Raw genomic sequence first — 20,597 nt, 5'->3', positions numbered from 1 at the left:
GGAGAGTTTAACCGTGGACATTGCCTCAGTCATAATTTTTTCATGGGATTACCTTAGGGGCCGTTTACATGGAGGAGGGTGCCTCGGGGGGATAGGGGCACCCTATGTAGTAGGGTTTCCCTTCCCTTTTGTTTTATGCGGTTCGTTCTACATGCGAGATAGGGTGCCCCTAGGGGGTAGGGTTACCCTACCTTGAAGGTAGGGTGCCCCTAGGGGCTAGGGTTGACTTCTGTTGACATAAGCCCATGTAGAACGAAACGGTAGGGCTGGCTCGGGGGGCTAGGGCTATGTCTTGTTATGCATGTTATGCCAGGTCGAATAAATGGAGCCAATTCGTCGGCCAGTGTCATAAAAACGCCCCGATCCAATCGAAAATTCTTTTTCCACTCCGATTCTGGTAAAATTCCATAGAATAGATTTAGCCACCACTGCTCTGTTCGCCCAGGTTTTCGCCAAATTCTTCCTCGGCGGCATGCTTGTCTCGGAGCGTTTCGAAGTCGGGCCACGGCAATATCATACTGGTTAGCGATTTGAAAGCCAACCATTTGAAGACGACGTTTTTCAAGAATTGAATATGTTAAAATCAATCCACACAACTGAAAAGCAGCGGCCAAAGATGAGAGAGTGACAAGAATTGCGTTTGCCGCCGAAATTTGTCTGCGATCCGCCATTTTTGTCTGTTTACTAAACTTAGCGACCACCCCTTCAAATTAGCTCTTGGCCCTAGTGGGGAGGGTGCCCCAAGCTTGCATGTAGAACCGCGGTATCTTCAACCCTACTAGGTAGGGTGCCCCTATCCCCCCGAGGTACCCTCTCTCCATGTAAACGGGCCCTTAGTCTTGAAAAAGTTGTGAATGAATGAGTTGCCAGTAATCGGATACCCATGTTTGCGCAAAGAACTCTGGGATCGTCAGGGGGCAAACATTGCAAGTCGCTAGAAGGAAATGTATGGCGAAATGTTGTTTCGACGCCCCAAAAAACATGGTTTTGGGGAGAGATCAACGCTTTTTCGCTGTTGTTTTATCGTGAATGGATTTTGGCAATGTTGATACATGGAAAATGTAAGTTTTTGTTTGAATAACCGTGAAATAAGTGATAAAATTTACCGATAAACTCCCTTTTGCTTGCGTGAGGTTTATTGTGAAATACATTGAAGAGAATATTGAAAATTTCAATACACGCCTGATCTCGAGAGGCTACCCGGAGCAAATGGTAGAAAAGACCCTCCGAGAAGTTAAATATAAAGACAGAAAAGAAGCTCTACAACAGAAATCGAAAATTGTAGAAGGAACTACTACCCTTTGTGTCGGGCAATTTCAATCAACCGTCAATACCAAACTTTGGAAAGCATAATCACGCACAAATGGCACTTTTTAATACAAATACTCAGAGATATATTAGAGGAGCCACCCTTGATCTGTTATAGAAAAGGAAAATCACTGAAATACGTGCTTGTAAAAGCAAAACAAAGGCTTTGAGCAACACAGTAGCCACACAGTACGAGTCGCGCGGACTCATTTGTCATGAAATCAACCCCAGACAGTACAATGATCGCCACCGGGCTTATTTCCAGTATTATTTGTATGACTGAGCTTTCAAATAAGCCTAAAGTAGCCTGTACACAACTTAAAAGGCCTTACTGGGTTATTTCCTCTCGATTTATACCTAATTAATTTTGTAATATTTTCAGACCATTACGCGATGTAAATTTCACAATAAACCTCACGCAAGCAACGGAGTTTATCGGTAGATTTTGTCGCATATTTCACGGTTATTCAAACAAAAACTTACATATTCCACATATCAACATTGACCAAATCCATTCGCGATAAAAACGACGGCGAAAAAGCGTTGATCTCTCTCAAAAATCGTTTTCTTGTACCTCAAAACTTTTCGCCATACATTTCCTTCTAGCGACTAGCAATGTTTGCCCCCTGACGATCCCAGAGTTCTTCGCGCAGACACGGGTATCCGATTACGGGCAACTCATTCATTGCGGTTAAAAATGTAAATGATCTCTATTTTTACCCGAGACACTGCCGCTCTCCCCTCCCCACCCTACACGGGAGTAGTTTTTGTCGCCGTGGTTTTAAACATCACCTGAGCCCTGAGTACAAAGGTTGAGGAATGTGATTGGCTAACCCAAACAGGCGTTGTTTCCATCTGATTTGCTCGAAGTGTGATTCACTCTACTGCACATTGGAAGAAGTTCGGTTGCGGGTGAATAGTGGATCATAGAGTATATTTTCTCCTTTTGACAAGTCATAAATACCAGATATTGAGGTAAGTTGGGAAAAAAAAAAAAACTAAAGATAAGTACGTATAATTTCCCGATGCATGATTCTTTTAACATCTTTCTAAAGTTGTCTCTGTTCAACCGAAACCGCATGCATTGTAGCTAGGGCTGTGCACGATTGCACAAGAATTTCGAGTTTGTTTCAAGGCGAAGGAATTTCGAAATAAAGTGTTAAAGGTTGGTTCATTCATCTGACGAACTTTCTCGACATGTATCTTGAGCAATATTTTTGCAAATTATCTCGGAGTTTCGCGCCCAAAGGGGTAGATAAGGGTTTGAAGTTTGCAAAATGTCGTTACTCACGACCTTTACACGTGTTGTAGAAACACTGGACTGGAGTAGTAGTGCAGTCATGTAATCGTGCTTTTGCAAGACAATCGAAGCCTTACTAACAGAGTCTTTAAAGGTAACAGTTTGCAAGGACCGGTAGAAATGTAGATATAGAGAGACTAGCTGAGGCCTCTATATTTAAGAAACTTTTGTGGATACTGTATTTGTGGTACCATAATAAGGCATTCTGATTGGGCACAGGTGGCCCAGTCATCTTTGTACACGTTATAGTAGGAAATCAAGCTACACAGCAGTGGAAACAATTTTTTTTATGGAAAAAAGGTTATATTTTTAAGCCGAAAAAATGCAAAGTCTGATTATGAATAACTTAGATAAACTTACCTTGCTTCAGGCACGTGTTTCCTTGGTTCCTGTGAGGTTTCTAGGCGGATTTATCGTAATTTATAGCCAGGAAGGTTTTTCTTTGTTGAACCACCTAAATTGCCATAAACTGTTTTTTTTTTTTGTCACATAGCCTGAGTACTACTAGAAGAACCTTAAAACATTTCTTTTTTTCTAATAGTTTTTAACCTAGTCATAGATTTTAATAACTGTATCTTTTAGTTAGGTTTTTATTCTTTTTAATCATATGCAATTGTAAGTGCATTGAGAATTCTAAATGCGCAATAAGAACCTTATTATTATTATTATTATTATTATTATTATTATTATTATTATTATTATTACTACTACTACTACTACTACTATATGTACAGAGATGCTCATTTGTGAGCTTGGCCCACTAGTTAATAGGGTGTGAAAAAAAGAAGGCCATGCACACCGTGTTGGGGTACAAGTCGCAGTTTCTGACGATTTCTGACTTTACCATATATTTTTGGTATATTAGAATGAATGTGACTCAAAATAATTATAAAGTTGAATTCTCCATTATCTAAGCAAAGTGTCTGCATGTTTGTTTATTCTCGTTTGCTGGGTTACAATGTAAAAATCCAAAACAAGTTAGTCTACTTACCAAAATTTTAACAAGTCACCCAACACTCTTGTTCACAAACCATACACTTTTGTCATTGTTTCTGGCGTTTATGTCGTTTGAAACATTTCAAACTTTCGTTTGCAAAAACCATCCTGTAGCGTTTGTGCAATTTAATGGTTTTTGTCGCTTGAATGGTTTGTTGAAATGGTTTGAGTTGTTCGTTCATGTGGTTTGAATCGCTCATTTATATGGCTTGAATTGTTCTTTCTGACCTGTTTTAAGCTTGTTTTACTAGGTTTCAGAGGAAATAAAACACTTAAGCTTCTCTGAAGATAATTGGAACATAAAGGAGCAATAAATAAGCATTTATTCATGAACTGAGTGAAAAATAAAATATCAGTTGATTACAACCTTACACGATGAACAAAACATCCACCCATAGGTACCTTCAGGGTATTTTCTTGCTCTGTCTTTTGCATTTAAATTAGGTGGAAGGTGCAAACTTGTCTTTTAAGTTAAAGAAAGATATGAGGTTTCTATCTTTTAAGAACTTTGGTAGAATAAATAGCATGTTCTGATAGGGTGTGATAAAAAAAAAAAAGAAATTATTCCAATATGCCATCAATAAGGGCTGTAACCCGTAGCACCCTTTACAACTGAGCATGCGTGATGGATCCTTGTTGCTATCAGGACTGTAGTTGAAACAATTCAACCATAAAGTAACAAATTTGTTATGGGTGTGAAGACTAAGGCTACAGCTGAATCAAAACCTAGTGAGAGCCTTTAATGCGGCATTTTCAGGACAGATTATGCGCTAAGAAAGGGCTATTATGTATGCGATAAATTATGCAAATTACACAATTATTCTCCCTGACCAATTTAAAGCTTGTTTCACAAGGTTCCAGTGGAAGAAACCACGTTTGTGCTTCGTTAGACAATTGGAACATTAAGGAACAATGATTATCATCTATGCATGAATTGAGTAAAAAATATAGATTAATCAATTACAACCTTGCATGACGAACAAAACATCCACCCATCGTCCGCATGGAAGGTACCTTTGGGGTATTTTCTTGCTTTATCTTTTTCAATTAAAAATTTGGCAGTAGTTGCGATCTTGTCTTTTTAGTTGAAGAAAGATCAAGGATTCTATCTTTTAAGAACTTTAGGGGAATGCATAAGGCTTTCTGATAGGATGTGAGAAAAAAAGTTGAAATTATGTGTATTGTCAGGACAGATTATGCGCTAAGAAAGGGCTATTATGTATGCAAGAAATTATGGAATTATTTGATTTTTTCTCTGTCCCATTTTAAGCATGTTTTACTGGGTTTCAGAGGAAATAAAATAATTAAACTGCTCTGAAGACAATTAGAACATAAAAGAGCAATAAATAAGCATCTTGTCTTGAATTGAGTGAAAATAAAAGATTAATCGATTACAACCTTGCATGATGAACAAAATATCCACCCATCCACGTGGAAGGTACCTTCAGGGCATTTTCTTTCTCTCTCTTTTGCATTTAAATTTCGAGGGTTCTATCTTTTAAGAACTTTCGTGGAATACAAAGCATGTTCTGATAGGATCCAGTAAAAAAAATTATGCCAATTAATATGCTGTCAATAAGGGCCGTAACCCCTAGTACCTGTTACGACTGAGCATGTTTGATGGGTCCTTGTTGCTACCAGTGAACTTGGCTGTAGTTGAAACAAATCCACCATAAAGTAACAAATTTGTTATGGATGTAAATATCAAGGCTACAGGTGAATTAAAACTTAATGAGAGCCATATATGGACAGATTATGCACTAAGAAAGGGCTATTATGTATGCGATAAATTATGCAAATTACACGATTTTTTTCCATGACCTATTTAAAGCTTGTTTTACAAGGTTTCAGTGGAAGAAACCACATTTTGATCTGTTAGACAATTGGAATATAAAGGAACAATGATTAAGCATCTGTGTGTAAAATAATTGGGTTAAAAAAAAAAACATAAATTGATCACAACATTACATGATGAACAAAGCATCCACCTATCGTCCATGCTGCTGTCATGACTCAAATGTGAAAAAGTCATCCAATCAAGTTTGTCGAAATTCTATATGACACTGAAAAGTTATGTCATGTTCCTTTCTGTAACAGATCCTGACACTGAATTGCAAGCAAAATGGAAGCCTTTAAAGTTCAAAGTCCAAATGTTCATTATACCACAGACTACATAGAGAGCAAGTATATATATGAAACAACCAGGGTTGACTGTAACTCAAAGGGTTCATATGTTGTTCAACCTGTGGAGACGCAGTACACATTTCGGACTGAGAGGCGAGTACCAAAGGTTGGATGTATGTTGGTCGGCTGGGGAGGCAACAATGGATGCACCATAACAGCAGCTGTGCTGGCAAACAAGCTGGGTTTATCATGGGACACAAAACTTGGAACTAAGGTTTGTTGCACATTTTATTTTATTTAAGAAATAGAAAACACCTACTGTGTTTCTATTGAGTTATTGAGTTATAGAAACACAAGTGGAAGTTTGGGAGAACAAGAAATGCTGGGAACACAGGCCGACAGGTGAATGTTTCAACAGCTTTTTTGAGTTCTTCCAAACTTCCATGAGTGTTTCCAAAACTCAATAGAAACATGGAGAACATGTTTTCTATTTCTTTTAGAAAATTCTGCACCAAAAAAAAAAGAAAAAAAAGAAAACAACTTAATATTTACTTTGGTCATCAAAATGTAAATTTTTTTTGCTCAGGCCATCATTACACCAACAACTTGTGCTAGTTCTGTGTTTCTATCTAGTTATGGGAACACTATTTTAAACCATTCAGCATCCATTCAGCATTTTTCCTTAAGCTATTTTCTAATGCAGTATATTATCTTTTTCAAGGCATACAGTCTATACTTGACGTGGATTTTTCTTTTGTCCTCAGGAAAATTCAATGTTGAAGTTGCAAATGTTTTATAATTACTTATATTGGAAGTGTTATTATTTTCTTGGCACAGAAAGCAAATTATGTCGGTTCTCTGACCCAGTCCTCGACAGTATGCTTGGGTACAGGACCTGATGGAGATGTGTTCATACCCCTGAAGGATCTCCTACCGATGGTCCACCCTAATGATATTGTTTTTGATGGTAAGTAGTGACGATTAGACAGTTTTGAGGGGTTTCATTAATGGCTGGCACCAGGCAAATTGACCAGCTGTGAGGATGATTTTGCCTGCCTAGTTTGACCATCTAGGGAAAGTTTTTGTTATGAAGGAGTTTAGTTCGGAAAGGTTTGCCTACCTGTGAAAACCAGTTGTCATCCTGCTGAAAACGTTAATGAAACCTCTGAGTTCTGTTAGTCAGAATGTTGTTTCATATCACCTATGTGCCATGTTGTATCCCTGCTAAAGTGTATCGCATTACCATAGTATGTGCAATGTAGTCCGGGACCGATTTAAGATGGCGGATGAACGGCTGATATAGGGTGAAGGTTTTCATTCCAGCAATCAGTTCATATGGCATCCACTGTGAAGAAGAAGAAGTACAACAGTTGACTTAAAATAAGTAACAAAACAGTCCGGAAGAGGAAATGTTGAACTGATTTTGAAATTGTTTCCCCATTTTGGAGAACACCACATCGCTTACAAACCTAAGCTTACTAGCCAAGATCCATACCACTGAGTACATGTAAACTTATTATATACAGTGTTCTTTTCATTTTGTGCTATTTTCGTTTTCTTTTATTTGTGTCCAAATCAAGCTTGAAAGTTTGTCACAAAAATTTTCCATTACCCATCGTTTCCCACAATCACTGGGCATGGAACTGAGAAACTGTTACCAAAGAAATTGAAATCCTAGGGCTTGAAGATTATTAAATCTCAAAGTTTGAATTAATACCCAACTAGACTAGTTCACTTTTTAAACCTCCTTGCTTAGAAATATACATCATGGTCTAGACTGAATCTGTTCAATAATTTGCAGGGCACTACATAATATGATTATTAATGCATTCTTTTCAGGGTGGGATATCTCCTCCCTCAATTTAGCAGATGCCACAGAGAGAGCTCAGGTGTTGGATTATGGGTTACAACGGCAACTCAGACCTCACCTAGAAAAACTAAAACCACGCCCATCTATCTACTGCCCAGATTTTATCGCAGCAAATCAGGTTGATCGTGCTGACAATGTATTGTCCGGGACCAAGCAAGAGATGATGGAACAAATACGGATGGACATTCGTGATTTTAAGTCCAAGAACAGTCTAGATAAGGTTTGTTTTCCTTAAGGGCAAACCTGATATTTGGCTGACTTTGCACCCTGCTAGGGTATGGAGAGTTTCTGCCATGATAAATCTAAATCTGCTGTAATATAGCAGTCCAGGGTCAAGCCTTGGCTGGGCTCATCATTTCCCCTTGGGCAAGACACTTGAATCTTACATTGTGCTGCTCCACTTTAGAGTATTAATGGGTATTGATTAGGGAAATCTGGCTATATGCCATGGGTTTACCAACAGCATTAAATGCTTCCAATCTGGTAGAATCCAACCCAGGTGAAGATTTAATACTCTTAGTTGCATTGCTTTCTGCTAAAGAAATGATCATATGTCCTGGTAGTGTGGGCCTCTGAGCCAAGTGCAACCTTGAGATTACATAATTTGCATAATTTGCATAATTTGCATGTCTTATCAGATGGCTTCGTCTTTAGGTGCACATTAGTAATTGAAGGGGTGAGTGCAAAACCATGCTAAGTGACGATTTGGGTGGAAAAAAAAATTTTCGCGAAAGGGCTTGAATTTTTGCATGTGGTCTTCAATGTAATAGAAAAACGCGGCCCTGTATTTTTGTCGCTGGTTTTTGCTTCGTTTTCGAGTTATAACGTATGCAAAAATACTTGGCTTTTCCTAGCCATGTCTTTAGGAGTTTATTTGTTGAACAGCAAACAGGCAGACTGTTTATAGTGTATGAAGTCAAAATCAAATCTCACAGCATATATAGAGTGGAAATCTGGGAACAGATTGTTTACATCGGTTATTGTGACGTGAGCACAACACGTGAATCGATCGAGTGGCAAATGAAATACCATCGAACAAAAAAGAGATGTGCCACATTAGAGCTCTGTCAACTAATATCTTAAGCATTGTGTTAAAGTACCTTGTGTGCCTGCCTGGTGGTTGAGAGGCATCATAAAGCCTCGATAAACCCGTAAGTCATCAGCATGTTTTAAAGAATCAAAATGTGTTCTGAAACTTCGAAGGCAGCTGATATACCATAATCGTGTTATCGGCGTTCGAAGTCAGATCGAGCCAGGCAGCAAAGTCCAAGAGCAGTTCTTGCCCAAGAAAAATACCCTCTCGTGAGTTGTGGCCCATTTGCCAAGCGTTGCTAGTGTCAAAGTTTGGAAAGCGAGAACTGGTTTTTGACTTATAAAATTTGTCTTGTATCGACCGCCATGTTTTCCCGCGCACGAGGTGTAAAGACCCTTCCCGGCATGCATTGTGATCATGTTCTGCTCGCGTTTCTTGAACTGGTAACTAGATTGTTTCGGCTTTTTTCATTTAAAGATAATAATGGCCAACAAGTAGTGATCGATTGTAACATAGATCTGTGATCCAGGTTGCGTTGACTTTATTTCATATCGGCATGATTTGTAGTGTTTTGAACTTCTGGGATCAGCGGACATGCAGATGTATGGAGACCCGTACGTTGCGCAGAAGGGTTAATTTGTTGATCTGTTAGGCAGTGCGTGACATAAAGCTATGATCGTGTTTGTCGAAAAATATGTATTTATCTCGTGATTTTTAGCCATTTAAGACATTGCTGTATTTGGAAAAGTGCTTATTTGATGTTTATTTGTTCAGTGCAGATAGTCATTGTCCCAGATAACCAAAGTAAGTTCCAGATGTTAACACTATTTTCCGGCCGCCATATTTTACTTATTTAAACCTGAAATCAACATTTTTGAGCTTATACGTTGCGTGAAATTAACATTTTGCTGTTTTCTAAGTGAAATCAACATCCTTGCCATCACGCTTTAACGTGAAATCAGCATTTTTACCTATTTAGACCTGAAATCAACATTTTTGAGCTTATACGCAGCGTGAAATTAACATTTTTCTGTTTTCTAAGTGAAATCAACATCCTTGCCGTCACACGTTACGTGAAATCAACATTTTTACCTATTTAGACCTGAAATCAACATTTTTGAGCTTATACGCTGCGTTAAATCAACATTTTTCTGTTTTCTAAGTGAAATCAACATCCTTGCCGTCACGCGTTAACGTGAAATCAGCATTTTTACCTATTTAGACCTGAAATCAACATTTTTGAGCTTATACGTTGCGTGAAATCAACATTTGGCTGTTTTCTAAGTGAAATCAACAACTTTCCCGTCACGGGTTAACATGAAATCAACATTTAAACCTTTTTTGACCTGAAATCGAGATTTTTGAGCTTTTACGTTGCGTGAAATTGACATTTTGCTGCTTTCTAAGAGAAATCAACATCCTTGCCATCGTGCATTAACATGAGTCAACGTTTTAACCACTTTTGACCTGAAATCAACGAATTTGAGCTTATATAAGTTGCGTGAAATTGGCATTTTGCTGGTTTCTAAGTAAAATCAAAGTCCTTGCGGTCGCGGCGGGCCGATCCTTTGTTATAATAAACTGAGGCGAGACTTTGACTTATAACAAAGGCTTGGCTTGGCTATTATAACAAAGGGTCAGCTCTGTTTATCATACCAAAGGCTCGGCTTCGTTTATTTGAAGACCTCGGCGGGAAAAGGGCGCTAGGTATTTTAATCAAAAGTGAACTTTGTCGAAAACGCTCCAAATTTCGCATGCAGTTTTGTTTAGGTATGTTTAACAATGTCCCGTAGTTTTTCCGCTAAGCTTTGCTTCGTTTTCGAGATATTGCATATGCAGAAAAACCAGGACCACGTTTTTCTATTACATTGAAGACCACATGCAAAAATTCAAGCCCTTTCGCGAAAATTTTTTTTCTCACCCAAATCGTCACTTAGCATGGTTTTGCACTCACCCCTTCAATTGGTATGCTAACCAATGCATGGTGGGATGATTTTCAAAGCAGATGTGTGTGTCACATTTTATGCAAGTCTGGGGAGGCTATTAAAGTGAAACAAACCACAGATCCATATGATGATTGTGATTTTTGACTACAGTAGGTTAAGCTACAATTAGTCATTTTGGTGCTCCATCATAATGTCAGATCATGTAGAATTAGTCAAGCAATTTCATGCATTTGGTCTGACAGTGGCCGATGTCCTGTCCCTTGCAGGTTATTGTTTTATGGACAGCAAATACTGAGAGGTTCTGTGATGTTAGTGAAGGTCTAAATGACACTGCTGAAAACCTGTTGAGCTCTATCGCAGGGAATGAAGAGGAAGTGTCTCCATCGTCGATCTTCGCTGTTGCCAGCATCTTAGAAAAGGTACAATGTGACTTCTCTCACAGACAATCATGACACTTCCAAAGTAGCTAGTTCCACTGCCCACTGTTTTATGACCTTCATGTCATGCATAAAATGAATGACTGGATGTAAATGCATATCACAAAGTTATACAGTGGAACCTCACCTTACAGCCACCTCGTTGTTACGGCCACTTTATTCTGTTATTCTGGTCCAAACAAAAGCTCAGTCAGTCATTTTCTCATTTAAAGGACCCATTATATATATGGCCTGACTTTTGTGGCCTTTTGGTTACCGGATTAATGAGGTCCCACTGTGTTTGAAAGAATTGAAAGCATATACATGTATTTTTGTCAGTATCTATGTACTGGCAGAATCAGTATACATCTGGCTCAATCCGTTCGAAAAGTGGATTGCAGTATCCGGTGGATAGCATTATCCAGGCTTCGGACAACGGGGGCTTGATGGGCGCAATGACCACTGGTCCAATGGCATTTAATAAATTAAGTTATTTAAGTCTAAATACATGTTCTGCACAGCACAGTGTTCTCTTTGAGATTTGACACAATGATCACCAGTGGTTTATGACTATCAATCAAAACTATAATGTACACCTGTACAATTTTGTGTTACAGTGTTCCTACATAAATGGCTCGCCACAAAACACCAATGTCCCAGGAGTTGTTGAACTTGCAAAGAAGCATGGAACCTTCATCGGTGGTGATGACTTCAAATCCGGACAGACAAAAATGAAATCTGTGCTTGTTGACTTCTTAGTTAGTGCTGGCCTGAAGGTGTGTGATTTAAAGTACAACAAAGTTTCGTAGTCATCTGAACCATTTTGTCCCATGATTTGTGTAATGTGATGTATTTCAGATTTTCATTCCTTGCATTAGAATTACTGACAGATGGTTTGGTTCAATTGCAGCCTGTTTCCATTGTTAGCTACAACCATCTTGGAAACAACGATGGCAAAAACTTGTCAGCACCAAAGCAGTTTAGATCAAAAGAGGTAAACATCACCCTGCAACTCTGTTTATTGTCTGTTCATTATCTTACAGTGGTTCCTGTATCAAGTCTTAGTTATCTCGCTAGGGGTTTCATTAGCATTTTCAGTCAGAGGGCAACTGGTTTTTACAGGCTGGCAAAACGTTTTGAACCGAACCTCTTTATAAGAAAACCACAACTTCAGATGGTCAAACCAGTCCTGGGCAAAATCTTCCTCACAGTCACTCAATTTTCCCAGTACCTGGCCCTTAACAAAACCCTTGTCCCTGGAATTCACTAGATAGACCTGAATCGACACTTGTTGGTTAACAAACCAAAAAGGGTTTTCTGAATTATTGACCTGAATGCGCAAAGATTCGCTAACACACTGCAAATGATTCGCAAAGATCACCGAACAGAACCGCACATGTAGTGCGGTGGGCTTAGAATAGTTTCCTCTTATAATTATTATGATGAAGTGTTTTATCTACATCTATGGCATGGTTTTTTTTTTATCTAATCTTGTTACAGATTTCCAAGAGCAATGTGGTAGATGACATGGTGGAATCAAACCGCATTCTCTATGAGAAAGGCGAGAAACCTGACCACTGCGTGGTTATTAAGTACGTTCCATATGTAGGGGACAGCAAGCGAGCGATGGATGAGTACACATCAGAGATATTTATGCATGGACTCAACACCATTGTGCTACATAACACTTGTGAGGTATGCATCTTGGGACTCATTCAACATTAGCAGGGAAAGACGCAGGAGAAGAACTGGAAATTGAGTTAATGTACAAAGCAATCAAACTTTGGTTCAAGCTGTACAAGACACAAAAACTGTCATGTCACAAAAGAACACTGCCCCACAAACTTATTGTTTTCACTGTTTTTCTAGTTCTTTTGTCCTTTTGTTCTCTATTGTTTTACGTCAGCTGTGTCTTCTACACCAAGTTAAGAGCCAAAAGCTCTTAACTAGTTTTGTCTTTGTCTTGGGTGGCTAGTGGGAATTTCCATGCAGAGAATTGAGAAATAGAATGGATTGAAATTTTTGAAAAAAGATGGGCTTGCCACAGCTCGGGAAATGTCGTGGTTAAATTCCCCACTGTCAGGAAAAATGCAAGGGATTTTATTTTGAATCAGGGAAAATGGGCAATTTGAGCAAAAGTTAGGGAAATTATTAAACATTGTTGATCAAATTCCACTGAAGGCTGGAAGAAACTTTTCAGATTACCGGTACTTTGATCTCAATGATGTTTCCATAATAGAGAAAACAAATTTGTTGAAAACTTTTCAGTTTTGAATGGGTGATTGATAAAGGATGGTCATTAGTGGAGGCTGGAGACCGCTTCTGTATCTGACATTTTGTTCTTATTTAGTTGGGGAAATTTATTTTTACAGTGTATTAGGGAAAAGTTGGGAATTTTTTAAAGTGATGTGTGTGGCAACTACATGTATGAATTAGACATCCTTTGCAGAGGCTCTTTGGGCTTGCTACACATTCTCTCTTTCCCACGGCAAAGAGTGTCTGTGTAGGAGGTTATTTGAACCCTGGCTATCCTGAAATTCTGGATATTGGTTGGTTGATTTTACAGGCTGGGCTCTAGAAGCACCAGGGTGCTACAGGCCACTAACTATTGCCTCAGGGCAACTGGAAAACTTACTTTTTTTCATGCAAACTTAAGTGCTGGGCACACAGGATTTTATGGTGAGGAACCTTTGGGTTCCTCAGAATTTTTGTTAGGCCACAGCCTTGATTTTAAAAGGAAGAACTTTGCAAGCATTAGTTGCAAAATACAAAATAAAATCGAGGAGTGTTTTTCTTTCCTACCACTTAAACTTTTCTTAACTGATCTATCCACAGGACTCCTTATTGGCTGCACCAATTATCCTGGACCTGGTTATCCTGTGCGAGATCTGTGAGCGAATCAAGTTTAAAGTTGGAGATGATCATGAATTCCAATCGTTTCATCCAGTGCTCTCTCTTCTCAGCTACCTTCTCAAAGCACCTTTAGTTCCTGACGGCACTCCTGTTGTTAATGCTCTCTTCAAGCAAAGAAGTTGTATCGAAAATGTTTTTAGGTAAGTTGATTGTAAAACAGCAGCCTGGAAAAGTCAAGAATCTTGTGACTCTTAGCTTGCATGCAGATGTCTCCTAGTTCCTTTTATTCAAAAAAAATAAATGTCTACACTCTACAGTCAGGCTAGTAAATCTTGGTTCCATGGAATGTCCCCATTATAGCTTTTTCAAAATAATATCAAATGAAAGGTATTCATTGTTCAGTTCAAGGGGCTTATGGGATAGAGTGGATATTGTCATTGACTTTTTAGTTTAGTTTGCAATGAATTATGATTCAGTGAAAGGTTGTGAGCTGAGAAGGTTAATGATCATTCTATTTAGCTTGGGTCATGATCTGGTCACTTCCACCCACCCACCCCCCCCCCCCCATCCCCACCCCCACCCTTTTCAGTCAAAATGATGAAGAATGACTAACTAAACATGCTAGAAAGAAGTGATTAACATTCTGAAATGTGATTGCAGGGCATGTGTTGGTTTGAAGCCACAAAACCACATGATGCTGGAACACAAGCATTCAAGAGAAGTACACCAGCCCTTGATGCAGAACAGACACACAGACATTAGGTCTCACCTGGAGAACGGAATGAAGAAGAATGGCTATATCAACGGTGAAACAAAGGACTTCAAACACACCTACTTGAATGGAGATTCTAGTTGCTTCACTCAAGTGAAGGAAATAATCTAGAATAATTAAGACTTACAATTAATATAATATTATTTCTGCTAGGTCTCAAAATGCTTGAGAATTTTGACAGTAAAGAGCACATTCATACCCAGTCCTCTTTATGGGAAGCCGTGTGGGAGAGGAAGGTATAACATATGCAGTGAGAATTTTAAGGTCTTCCTATTGGCATCAGTCCCTTACTAAGCGAATATAAATAAGAGTTCTGCATCTCAATTCAGCCCAGTTCGCGTAAGAATCCTTTTGAATGTTGGCCGCATTATGATGTCTCTCCTTCTTGCTTGCTTCTACATGCTAAGTACTGCGCTTTGCACCTCCCCTCCGTCCCATTTCCTATATATTACACTTCCAACTCACTCCAGCACGGTCGCATTTCTCCATCTCTTATTCAGCGAGTGTGAAAGGGACTGTTGCGAATAGTATGCTAACCATCATCAACTAACTTGCACACAAGGGCAGGAAAAGAGTGAACAAAAAAAAAAAGGAATCTTTTTCTGCTCTGGAAAGTCTGTTGTCAGGTTTGTTGAGTCTCCCAGAATGGTTTCATATTAATATGATGATTACCAATTGGCAGCTTCATATCCAGAAGAGGATATTTGTTTTTTAATAAATTAAACGAAAAACAAAAGAAATTGAGACAAGATTTTTTTATTGTTTTAGAAAAAAATGTGTTATTTCGCTTTATGTGAGTTGAAAAGATGATTATATGTTTGCTGTTTGGTGTTAATATTAGCAGGTAAAGAGTTGAATGATAATCTTTGAAGTGTAAAGCAGTAAACTGCGAGAGTATCTGGAAGCATTATTACCCAGTATTAGTTTGATATGCAAACGTAACTAATAATTAAATCCAAATGAACGTCATTAATTTATTACCTTGTTTTACATTTGATGACGTAATTTTTTTTTCTAACTAAGTATTTATGTTGGAAAAAAATGTTTTAAAAGATGTTAATACTCTGTACAGTAAGGCTTGAGCAAAATATATTGCATTGCTAACGCTCTATATCAGCAGAGATCATAATACCAAGGAAAATATTTGACATGTATAAATTATAATTCTAGGGTTTAATTTAAACTCTATAGACCATCCTCGTCAGGGTTAAATTTTGATTAGCGATTACATTGTGAGCTCGAGATTTCTATCGCGTGATAGCTGACGAGGGCGAAGCTCGAAGAAACCATCATGCAGAGAAATCGAGAGCAAGTAATCTAATTGTTATAGTATAAATCTACAATCTGTCCACTAGTAAGTAGTGTAGCCAATCAGAGAGCAGCATTCGTGATAGCTGGTAGATTTAAACTAACTTGAGGTAGAAGAAAAACATAGAGCATGAAATCATATTCAGGTGAATTTTTTTGTTGTTTGTTTTATTTCGTTAAGCCTGAGGGTCTACTGATGCGGTTGATATTTTAGAGTAGTTGTGTTATATTTGTTATAATATGTTCATGCCCCTAGTTAAGAAAACTTGAACGTGGAAGGCTGGACACGGGCTATTTTGGTAGCGTGGTGTTTATGTCTTGAAATGAGTAGATTTTTCCATTAGAGCACGAAACGACCTGACAGTTTAAGAATTGGACACAAATCTTTAAGGCGGATTATATACTTAGTTTTCTTTCCTTCGCTTGTTCGTGTCTATCACGTGTAATGAATGTATTCTCGAACAAAAGTTATACGAAAACACAGCAATTTACAAAATGTAATTGTGTTGATATTTAACTTAGCACCAACCTACCAAGTAGAAACCTCGAAAGAACAGACAATTAAAAAGTCAAATGATTTGGTTTCGTCTCTCTTGTTTTTTTCCATGCACTGTACAACAAAAAAGGGAAACTAGTGTTTACATGTACTACGCCGGATTTTCAACTTCATGAACTCTCAAAACGGTTGCGTTTTTCGCAGCTATCGTCAGTTCAGTCACGATTCAATGTGGAACTTGCATTTGTTCATTGTAATAAGCATTGCAATTTGAAAAGCTTTATTGTGTGGTCTTTCAAGTTGCTGCAACATGTTACACAAAGTTGAAGTCGTGTATGCTACGGGCAACATGTTGCAACTTTCAACACGCAGCAACTCTTCAAGTTGTGACAACGCCCATATTTTGTCAACTTGCAGTGCAGCACATGCGTGACAGTTCAGAAGAAAATGTATTGGCTTCAATCGCTTTTTGCACTGCGTTGCAAGTTGTGCAACACGGTTGATGAACACAATAAAACTCACAAACTTAAACTGCAACATTTTTGCAAGACAAGTTACTAGCAGTTATTGCCGTAATTACTTCGCCTTAAAAAAACGAAGAGAATTAAATGTGTACTAGCCAGCGTTGCAGGCCTAAACTGGGAGAGGGTAGAGGGGGTGAAAAACGCGAGAAAGAAAGGGAAGGTATGCGTTCCTTCCCTCTGTCAGTTCCTCTCCTACCATCTTTGCTCTCCTTCGACTTAGGTTTATGTGTATGAAGAGAGTTCAGCCAGCATCCCGTTCCACAAAGTAGAGAGGAGCCCTACTTTGATCAACATATTGCCACCCGGCACTTGCAACACGAATGATAATACGCGCAATAACAGTTTTCAACTTACCATGCAACAGTATTGCTCGACAAATTGAAGAAAATGTTTTCCACTAATTACTCGGTTTTTTTCCATTTAGCGCAAACTTGAAATCAGGGAATTTCACTTGAAAACCTAGGTTAAACCGGTCCAACAGATAACGACAATTTCCAGAAATTGCTTTGGGAAATACCGAACTATCTCCAGAGGTACTCGTCTTTTCTGCTTGGCACGGAACGTTGGATTTTCTTGATCTGACTGGCTGTCTTGAAATTACTAGCTGGCCTAAAATTAGTAGTCTGCTAACTGCAGACTAACTAGCCTGAAATTGAATACACAACCTTCCCGGGCTCGCCACAAGATTTTTGGTCCGCGCAGCCAAATGGGCCTTCTGGGCTAGTCACGCAATCTTCTTCGCAGCAAAAATGCGAGACATTTGCAGCCTTTCTGGGCTCGTCACGCAATCTTTCCACCTTAAACTGTGCGCGACGAGCCCCTGGACGAGCCCCAAAAGAGTCTAGGCTATTTAGCGTGAATTTTAAAGAATTGGGGCCATTTTTTTTTTTATTCGGACGAAGATTGCAGTCTTCAAATGTCACGCAACATGAGAAACAACTTCGTTCCCAGGGTCTCTCTTCTTCAAACGTACATAAGAGCAGCCACTCCCTTTGCATTAGGTAACAGTTAGGACCGTACAATATCGCGGAATCTTTCAGCATGGCAGCCGGGAAAAGTTATTTCAACGCTAACGTCCCAGACATAGTTGTCAAGAGTCTGTTTCAGAAATATGATACCGACGGCAGTGGACGCCTTGGGAAAAAGGAAGTTTTGACTTTGTTAAAAGATGACTTGGGCATGAAAGAGGACCAGGCACAGGCACAGTACATGCTTATGGATAAAGATGGCGGCGGTGATCTGTCATTCGACGAGCTTTGCGTTTGGCTACGAAGCGGGCAGGGCTTCAAGAACATCGATAACAGCTCGAGGTACTACATAATCCAAAAGGCGATTGCCGAATTCAAGAAGTATGACAAGGACGGAAACGGCACGATCGATAAAGACGAGTTTAAGAGTCTGATGAGATCGCTTGGGTATTCGGACGAGTCAAAGTTTGACAACTCCATGAGAGCTTTGGATACAAGCGGCGATGGAAAAATTTCTTTCCCGGAATTTTTAGCCTGGCTAAATTGGCTACCAGCGAATTAAAAACCTCTGTGCATATGAACATGATCTGAATTTCCAACGCGCTTGGTAACTTAATTATAAGCTAGCTTAATTAATCAGCGAAGTAATTAATGGAAGTTCATAATGTTCAAAAAAATAGTTGTTGATTCCACACATCACCGTGTACATGTTATATCATACCAGAGCAGATTTACGTGTTAACCATAAGTAAGCCTAAGGGCATGTAAAAACAAATATTTATCTAGACGTTCTGCGCTTGTTGTCCTTATATTAATCAATGTTAACAACATCCATATCATTTCATCCATGCAATAACAAACTTTAATAAATAAGCAAGCCCATTTACAAGAAAATTAAGCTTTATTTTGTTTAGACTACTTGTGTTTGTTGTCTTTGTTGTGGTTTTGAAGTTGTTTCTTGGAGTGAGCATAAAAGAAAACTGGCACAGATCTCCTGCCTTAAAAGAAATCAAACGTCAACAAGAGAAGTTCAATAATTATAATTTCTGGGAGAGCTGACTAAAATGAAATTAAAATTGAAAGAAATGTTGGCACTGACACTGCAACAGTTGACAAAGAACCCGCATGTAGAATCACTTAAATTGAATAAATAAAATAAATTTAAAATATTTAGAGAGAAATCACTGCAGGTCCTCTATCCTGGTCAAATTTGGAATTTGGAGATGCTGGGTTTTGTGGAGGGCAGAAAACCAGAGTACCCAAATCTGGCACTGGGCCAGAATTGACCCCGGGCCCCCGGGAGGGCACTGCCATATATGGGCGATATAGGTATGTGCCGCTGTGAAGGGTATGGTTTTCAAGCAGTTTACTCTAGGATAGGGTATGTAAATCAGAGCGTTTGGGTCTAGAATAGGGTATAATTTTTCACACAACTGACTAGTTGGTTGAAGATTTTATCTAAACTAAGGAAACCAGGAATTGCCACTCAAAAATATAAAAAAATCAAATTGGCAAGTGTAAATTTACACAAATCAGCCTCAACAGTGTCGATAAATGGGGGGATTTGGGGAGTTTACTCTAGTATAGGGTAGCAAAATTCAGCTGAACTAGCTCTGGTATAGGCTAAGAGTTCCAGGGTCCCAGCGACACATCCCTACCCAGAAATTCCTAAAGTACCCCCCCCCCCCCCGGGCCCGGGCCACGTGGGTGGGAGGTATCAGGGCTCTCACCAATGTTCCTCCCTACTTCAAAGTCTTCACAACAAGTTCTACAATCATCAGATAAAAATCTACAGTATCTGATGACACGACTGACTACAATACAGCTCCAACTGCTGAGCTAGAGGACTGAAAATAATGTTAATGAAATTGGATGGGCTCATGTTGGGGATCAGAGAAGGGATGAGGCTGTTCCTGGTGGTCAGTGTAAAACGAAGACTGTGGACTAGACTGTGACTACAGACTGGCTTTATTTATAGATCGTTTTCATGTGACGTCATCAAATTCCAAAATCCAAAATTAAATAGCCACGAAAATTGTTATCCTCCTAAGGCATAAGGGGATCTAAACTTACAACTGTTTACAACTTTTCAGCTCAATAGCGTGCTTGGTTTAGAAACCAGTGCCATTTGAAGTTCAGAGTTATGGCGGTGCATGACATACCACTGATTGCGTTTGTTGAAAAATATACATGTATCTAGTGATTTTTAGCCTTTTTAGCACTTGAAGTGTTAAGAAAAGTGCTTGTGTAAATGTTTGTGGGTTCAGTTCAGATAATCAGTCGCCTAGATGGCCAAAGTGAGTTCCAGATGTTTGCACTATTTTTCGCTGCCATGTTGGTGGAGCACAGAGCTCCACCAACATGGGGGCTCCATACTGGGCTCTGTAAATTTGCGCAAAACATTTCGATGAATATCTGACGTTTGGGAAAATGCAGAGACCCAAAACTTGGAGAAGTGTCTTCTTTACCTGTCTCCTATAATATTAAAATTTCTTAACTTTATGCACTGAATAGTTTTCGATTTACTTTTTCCTTGCGTGACGGTGAAAACCATCTATATGCAGACTGAGGGTAAAATGAAGACTGCAGACAAGGGAAAAAATGCAGACGTCAGAGCTGTATGTCAAGAGTATGTATCATGTTATTTCCATTATCGAGTGCTAACTGCAGTCCGCAGTCCGCA

General features: G+C 39.0%; 2 protein-coding genes across 2 annotated transcripts; both read left to right on the top strand.

Moving 5' to 3' along the window:
* Positions 1-1,998: 1,998 nt before the first annotated feature.
* On the top strand, positions 1,999-16,508 carry LOC145485131 (inositol-3-phosphate synthase-like). Its single transcript, XM_081463815.1, has 10 exons — positions 1,999-2,283; positions 5,702-6,002; positions 6,566-6,695; positions 7,568-7,818; positions 10,844-10,996; positions 11,611-11,769; positions 11,904-11,987; positions 12,494-12,688; positions 13,829-14,046; positions 14,507-16,508. The coding sequence occupies exons 2-10, from the start codon at positions 5,727-5,729 to the stop codon at positions 14,727-14,729; spliced, it is 1,689 nt and encodes a 562-aa protein (XP_081319941.1). The 5' UTR covers positions 1,999-2,283; positions 5,702-5,726; the 3' UTR covers positions 14,730-16,508.
* Positions 16,509-17,618: 1,110 nt separating this feature from the next.
* Positions 17,619-19,074, top strand: LOC145485233 (uncharacterized). Its single transcript, XM_081463933.1, has one exon. It carries the CDS (start codon positions 17,988-17,990, stop codon positions 18,474-18,476), a length of 489 nt encoding a protein of 162 aa, XP_081320059.1. The 5' UTR covers positions 17,619-17,987; the 3' UTR covers positions 18,477-19,074.
* Positions 19,075-20,597: the final 1,523 nt, after the last annotated feature.

This window comes from Orbicella franksi, chromosome 4, assembly GCF_964199315.1.
Source record: "Orbicella franksi chromosome 4, jaOrbFran1.1, whole genome shotgun sequence".
Lineage (NCBI taxonomy): Eukaryota > Metazoa > Cnidaria > Anthozoa > Scleractinia > Merulinidae > Orbicella > Orbicella franksi.
Note: the sequence above shows the minus strand (reverse complement) of the source record. Positions and strands in the feature narration are given on the sequence as shown.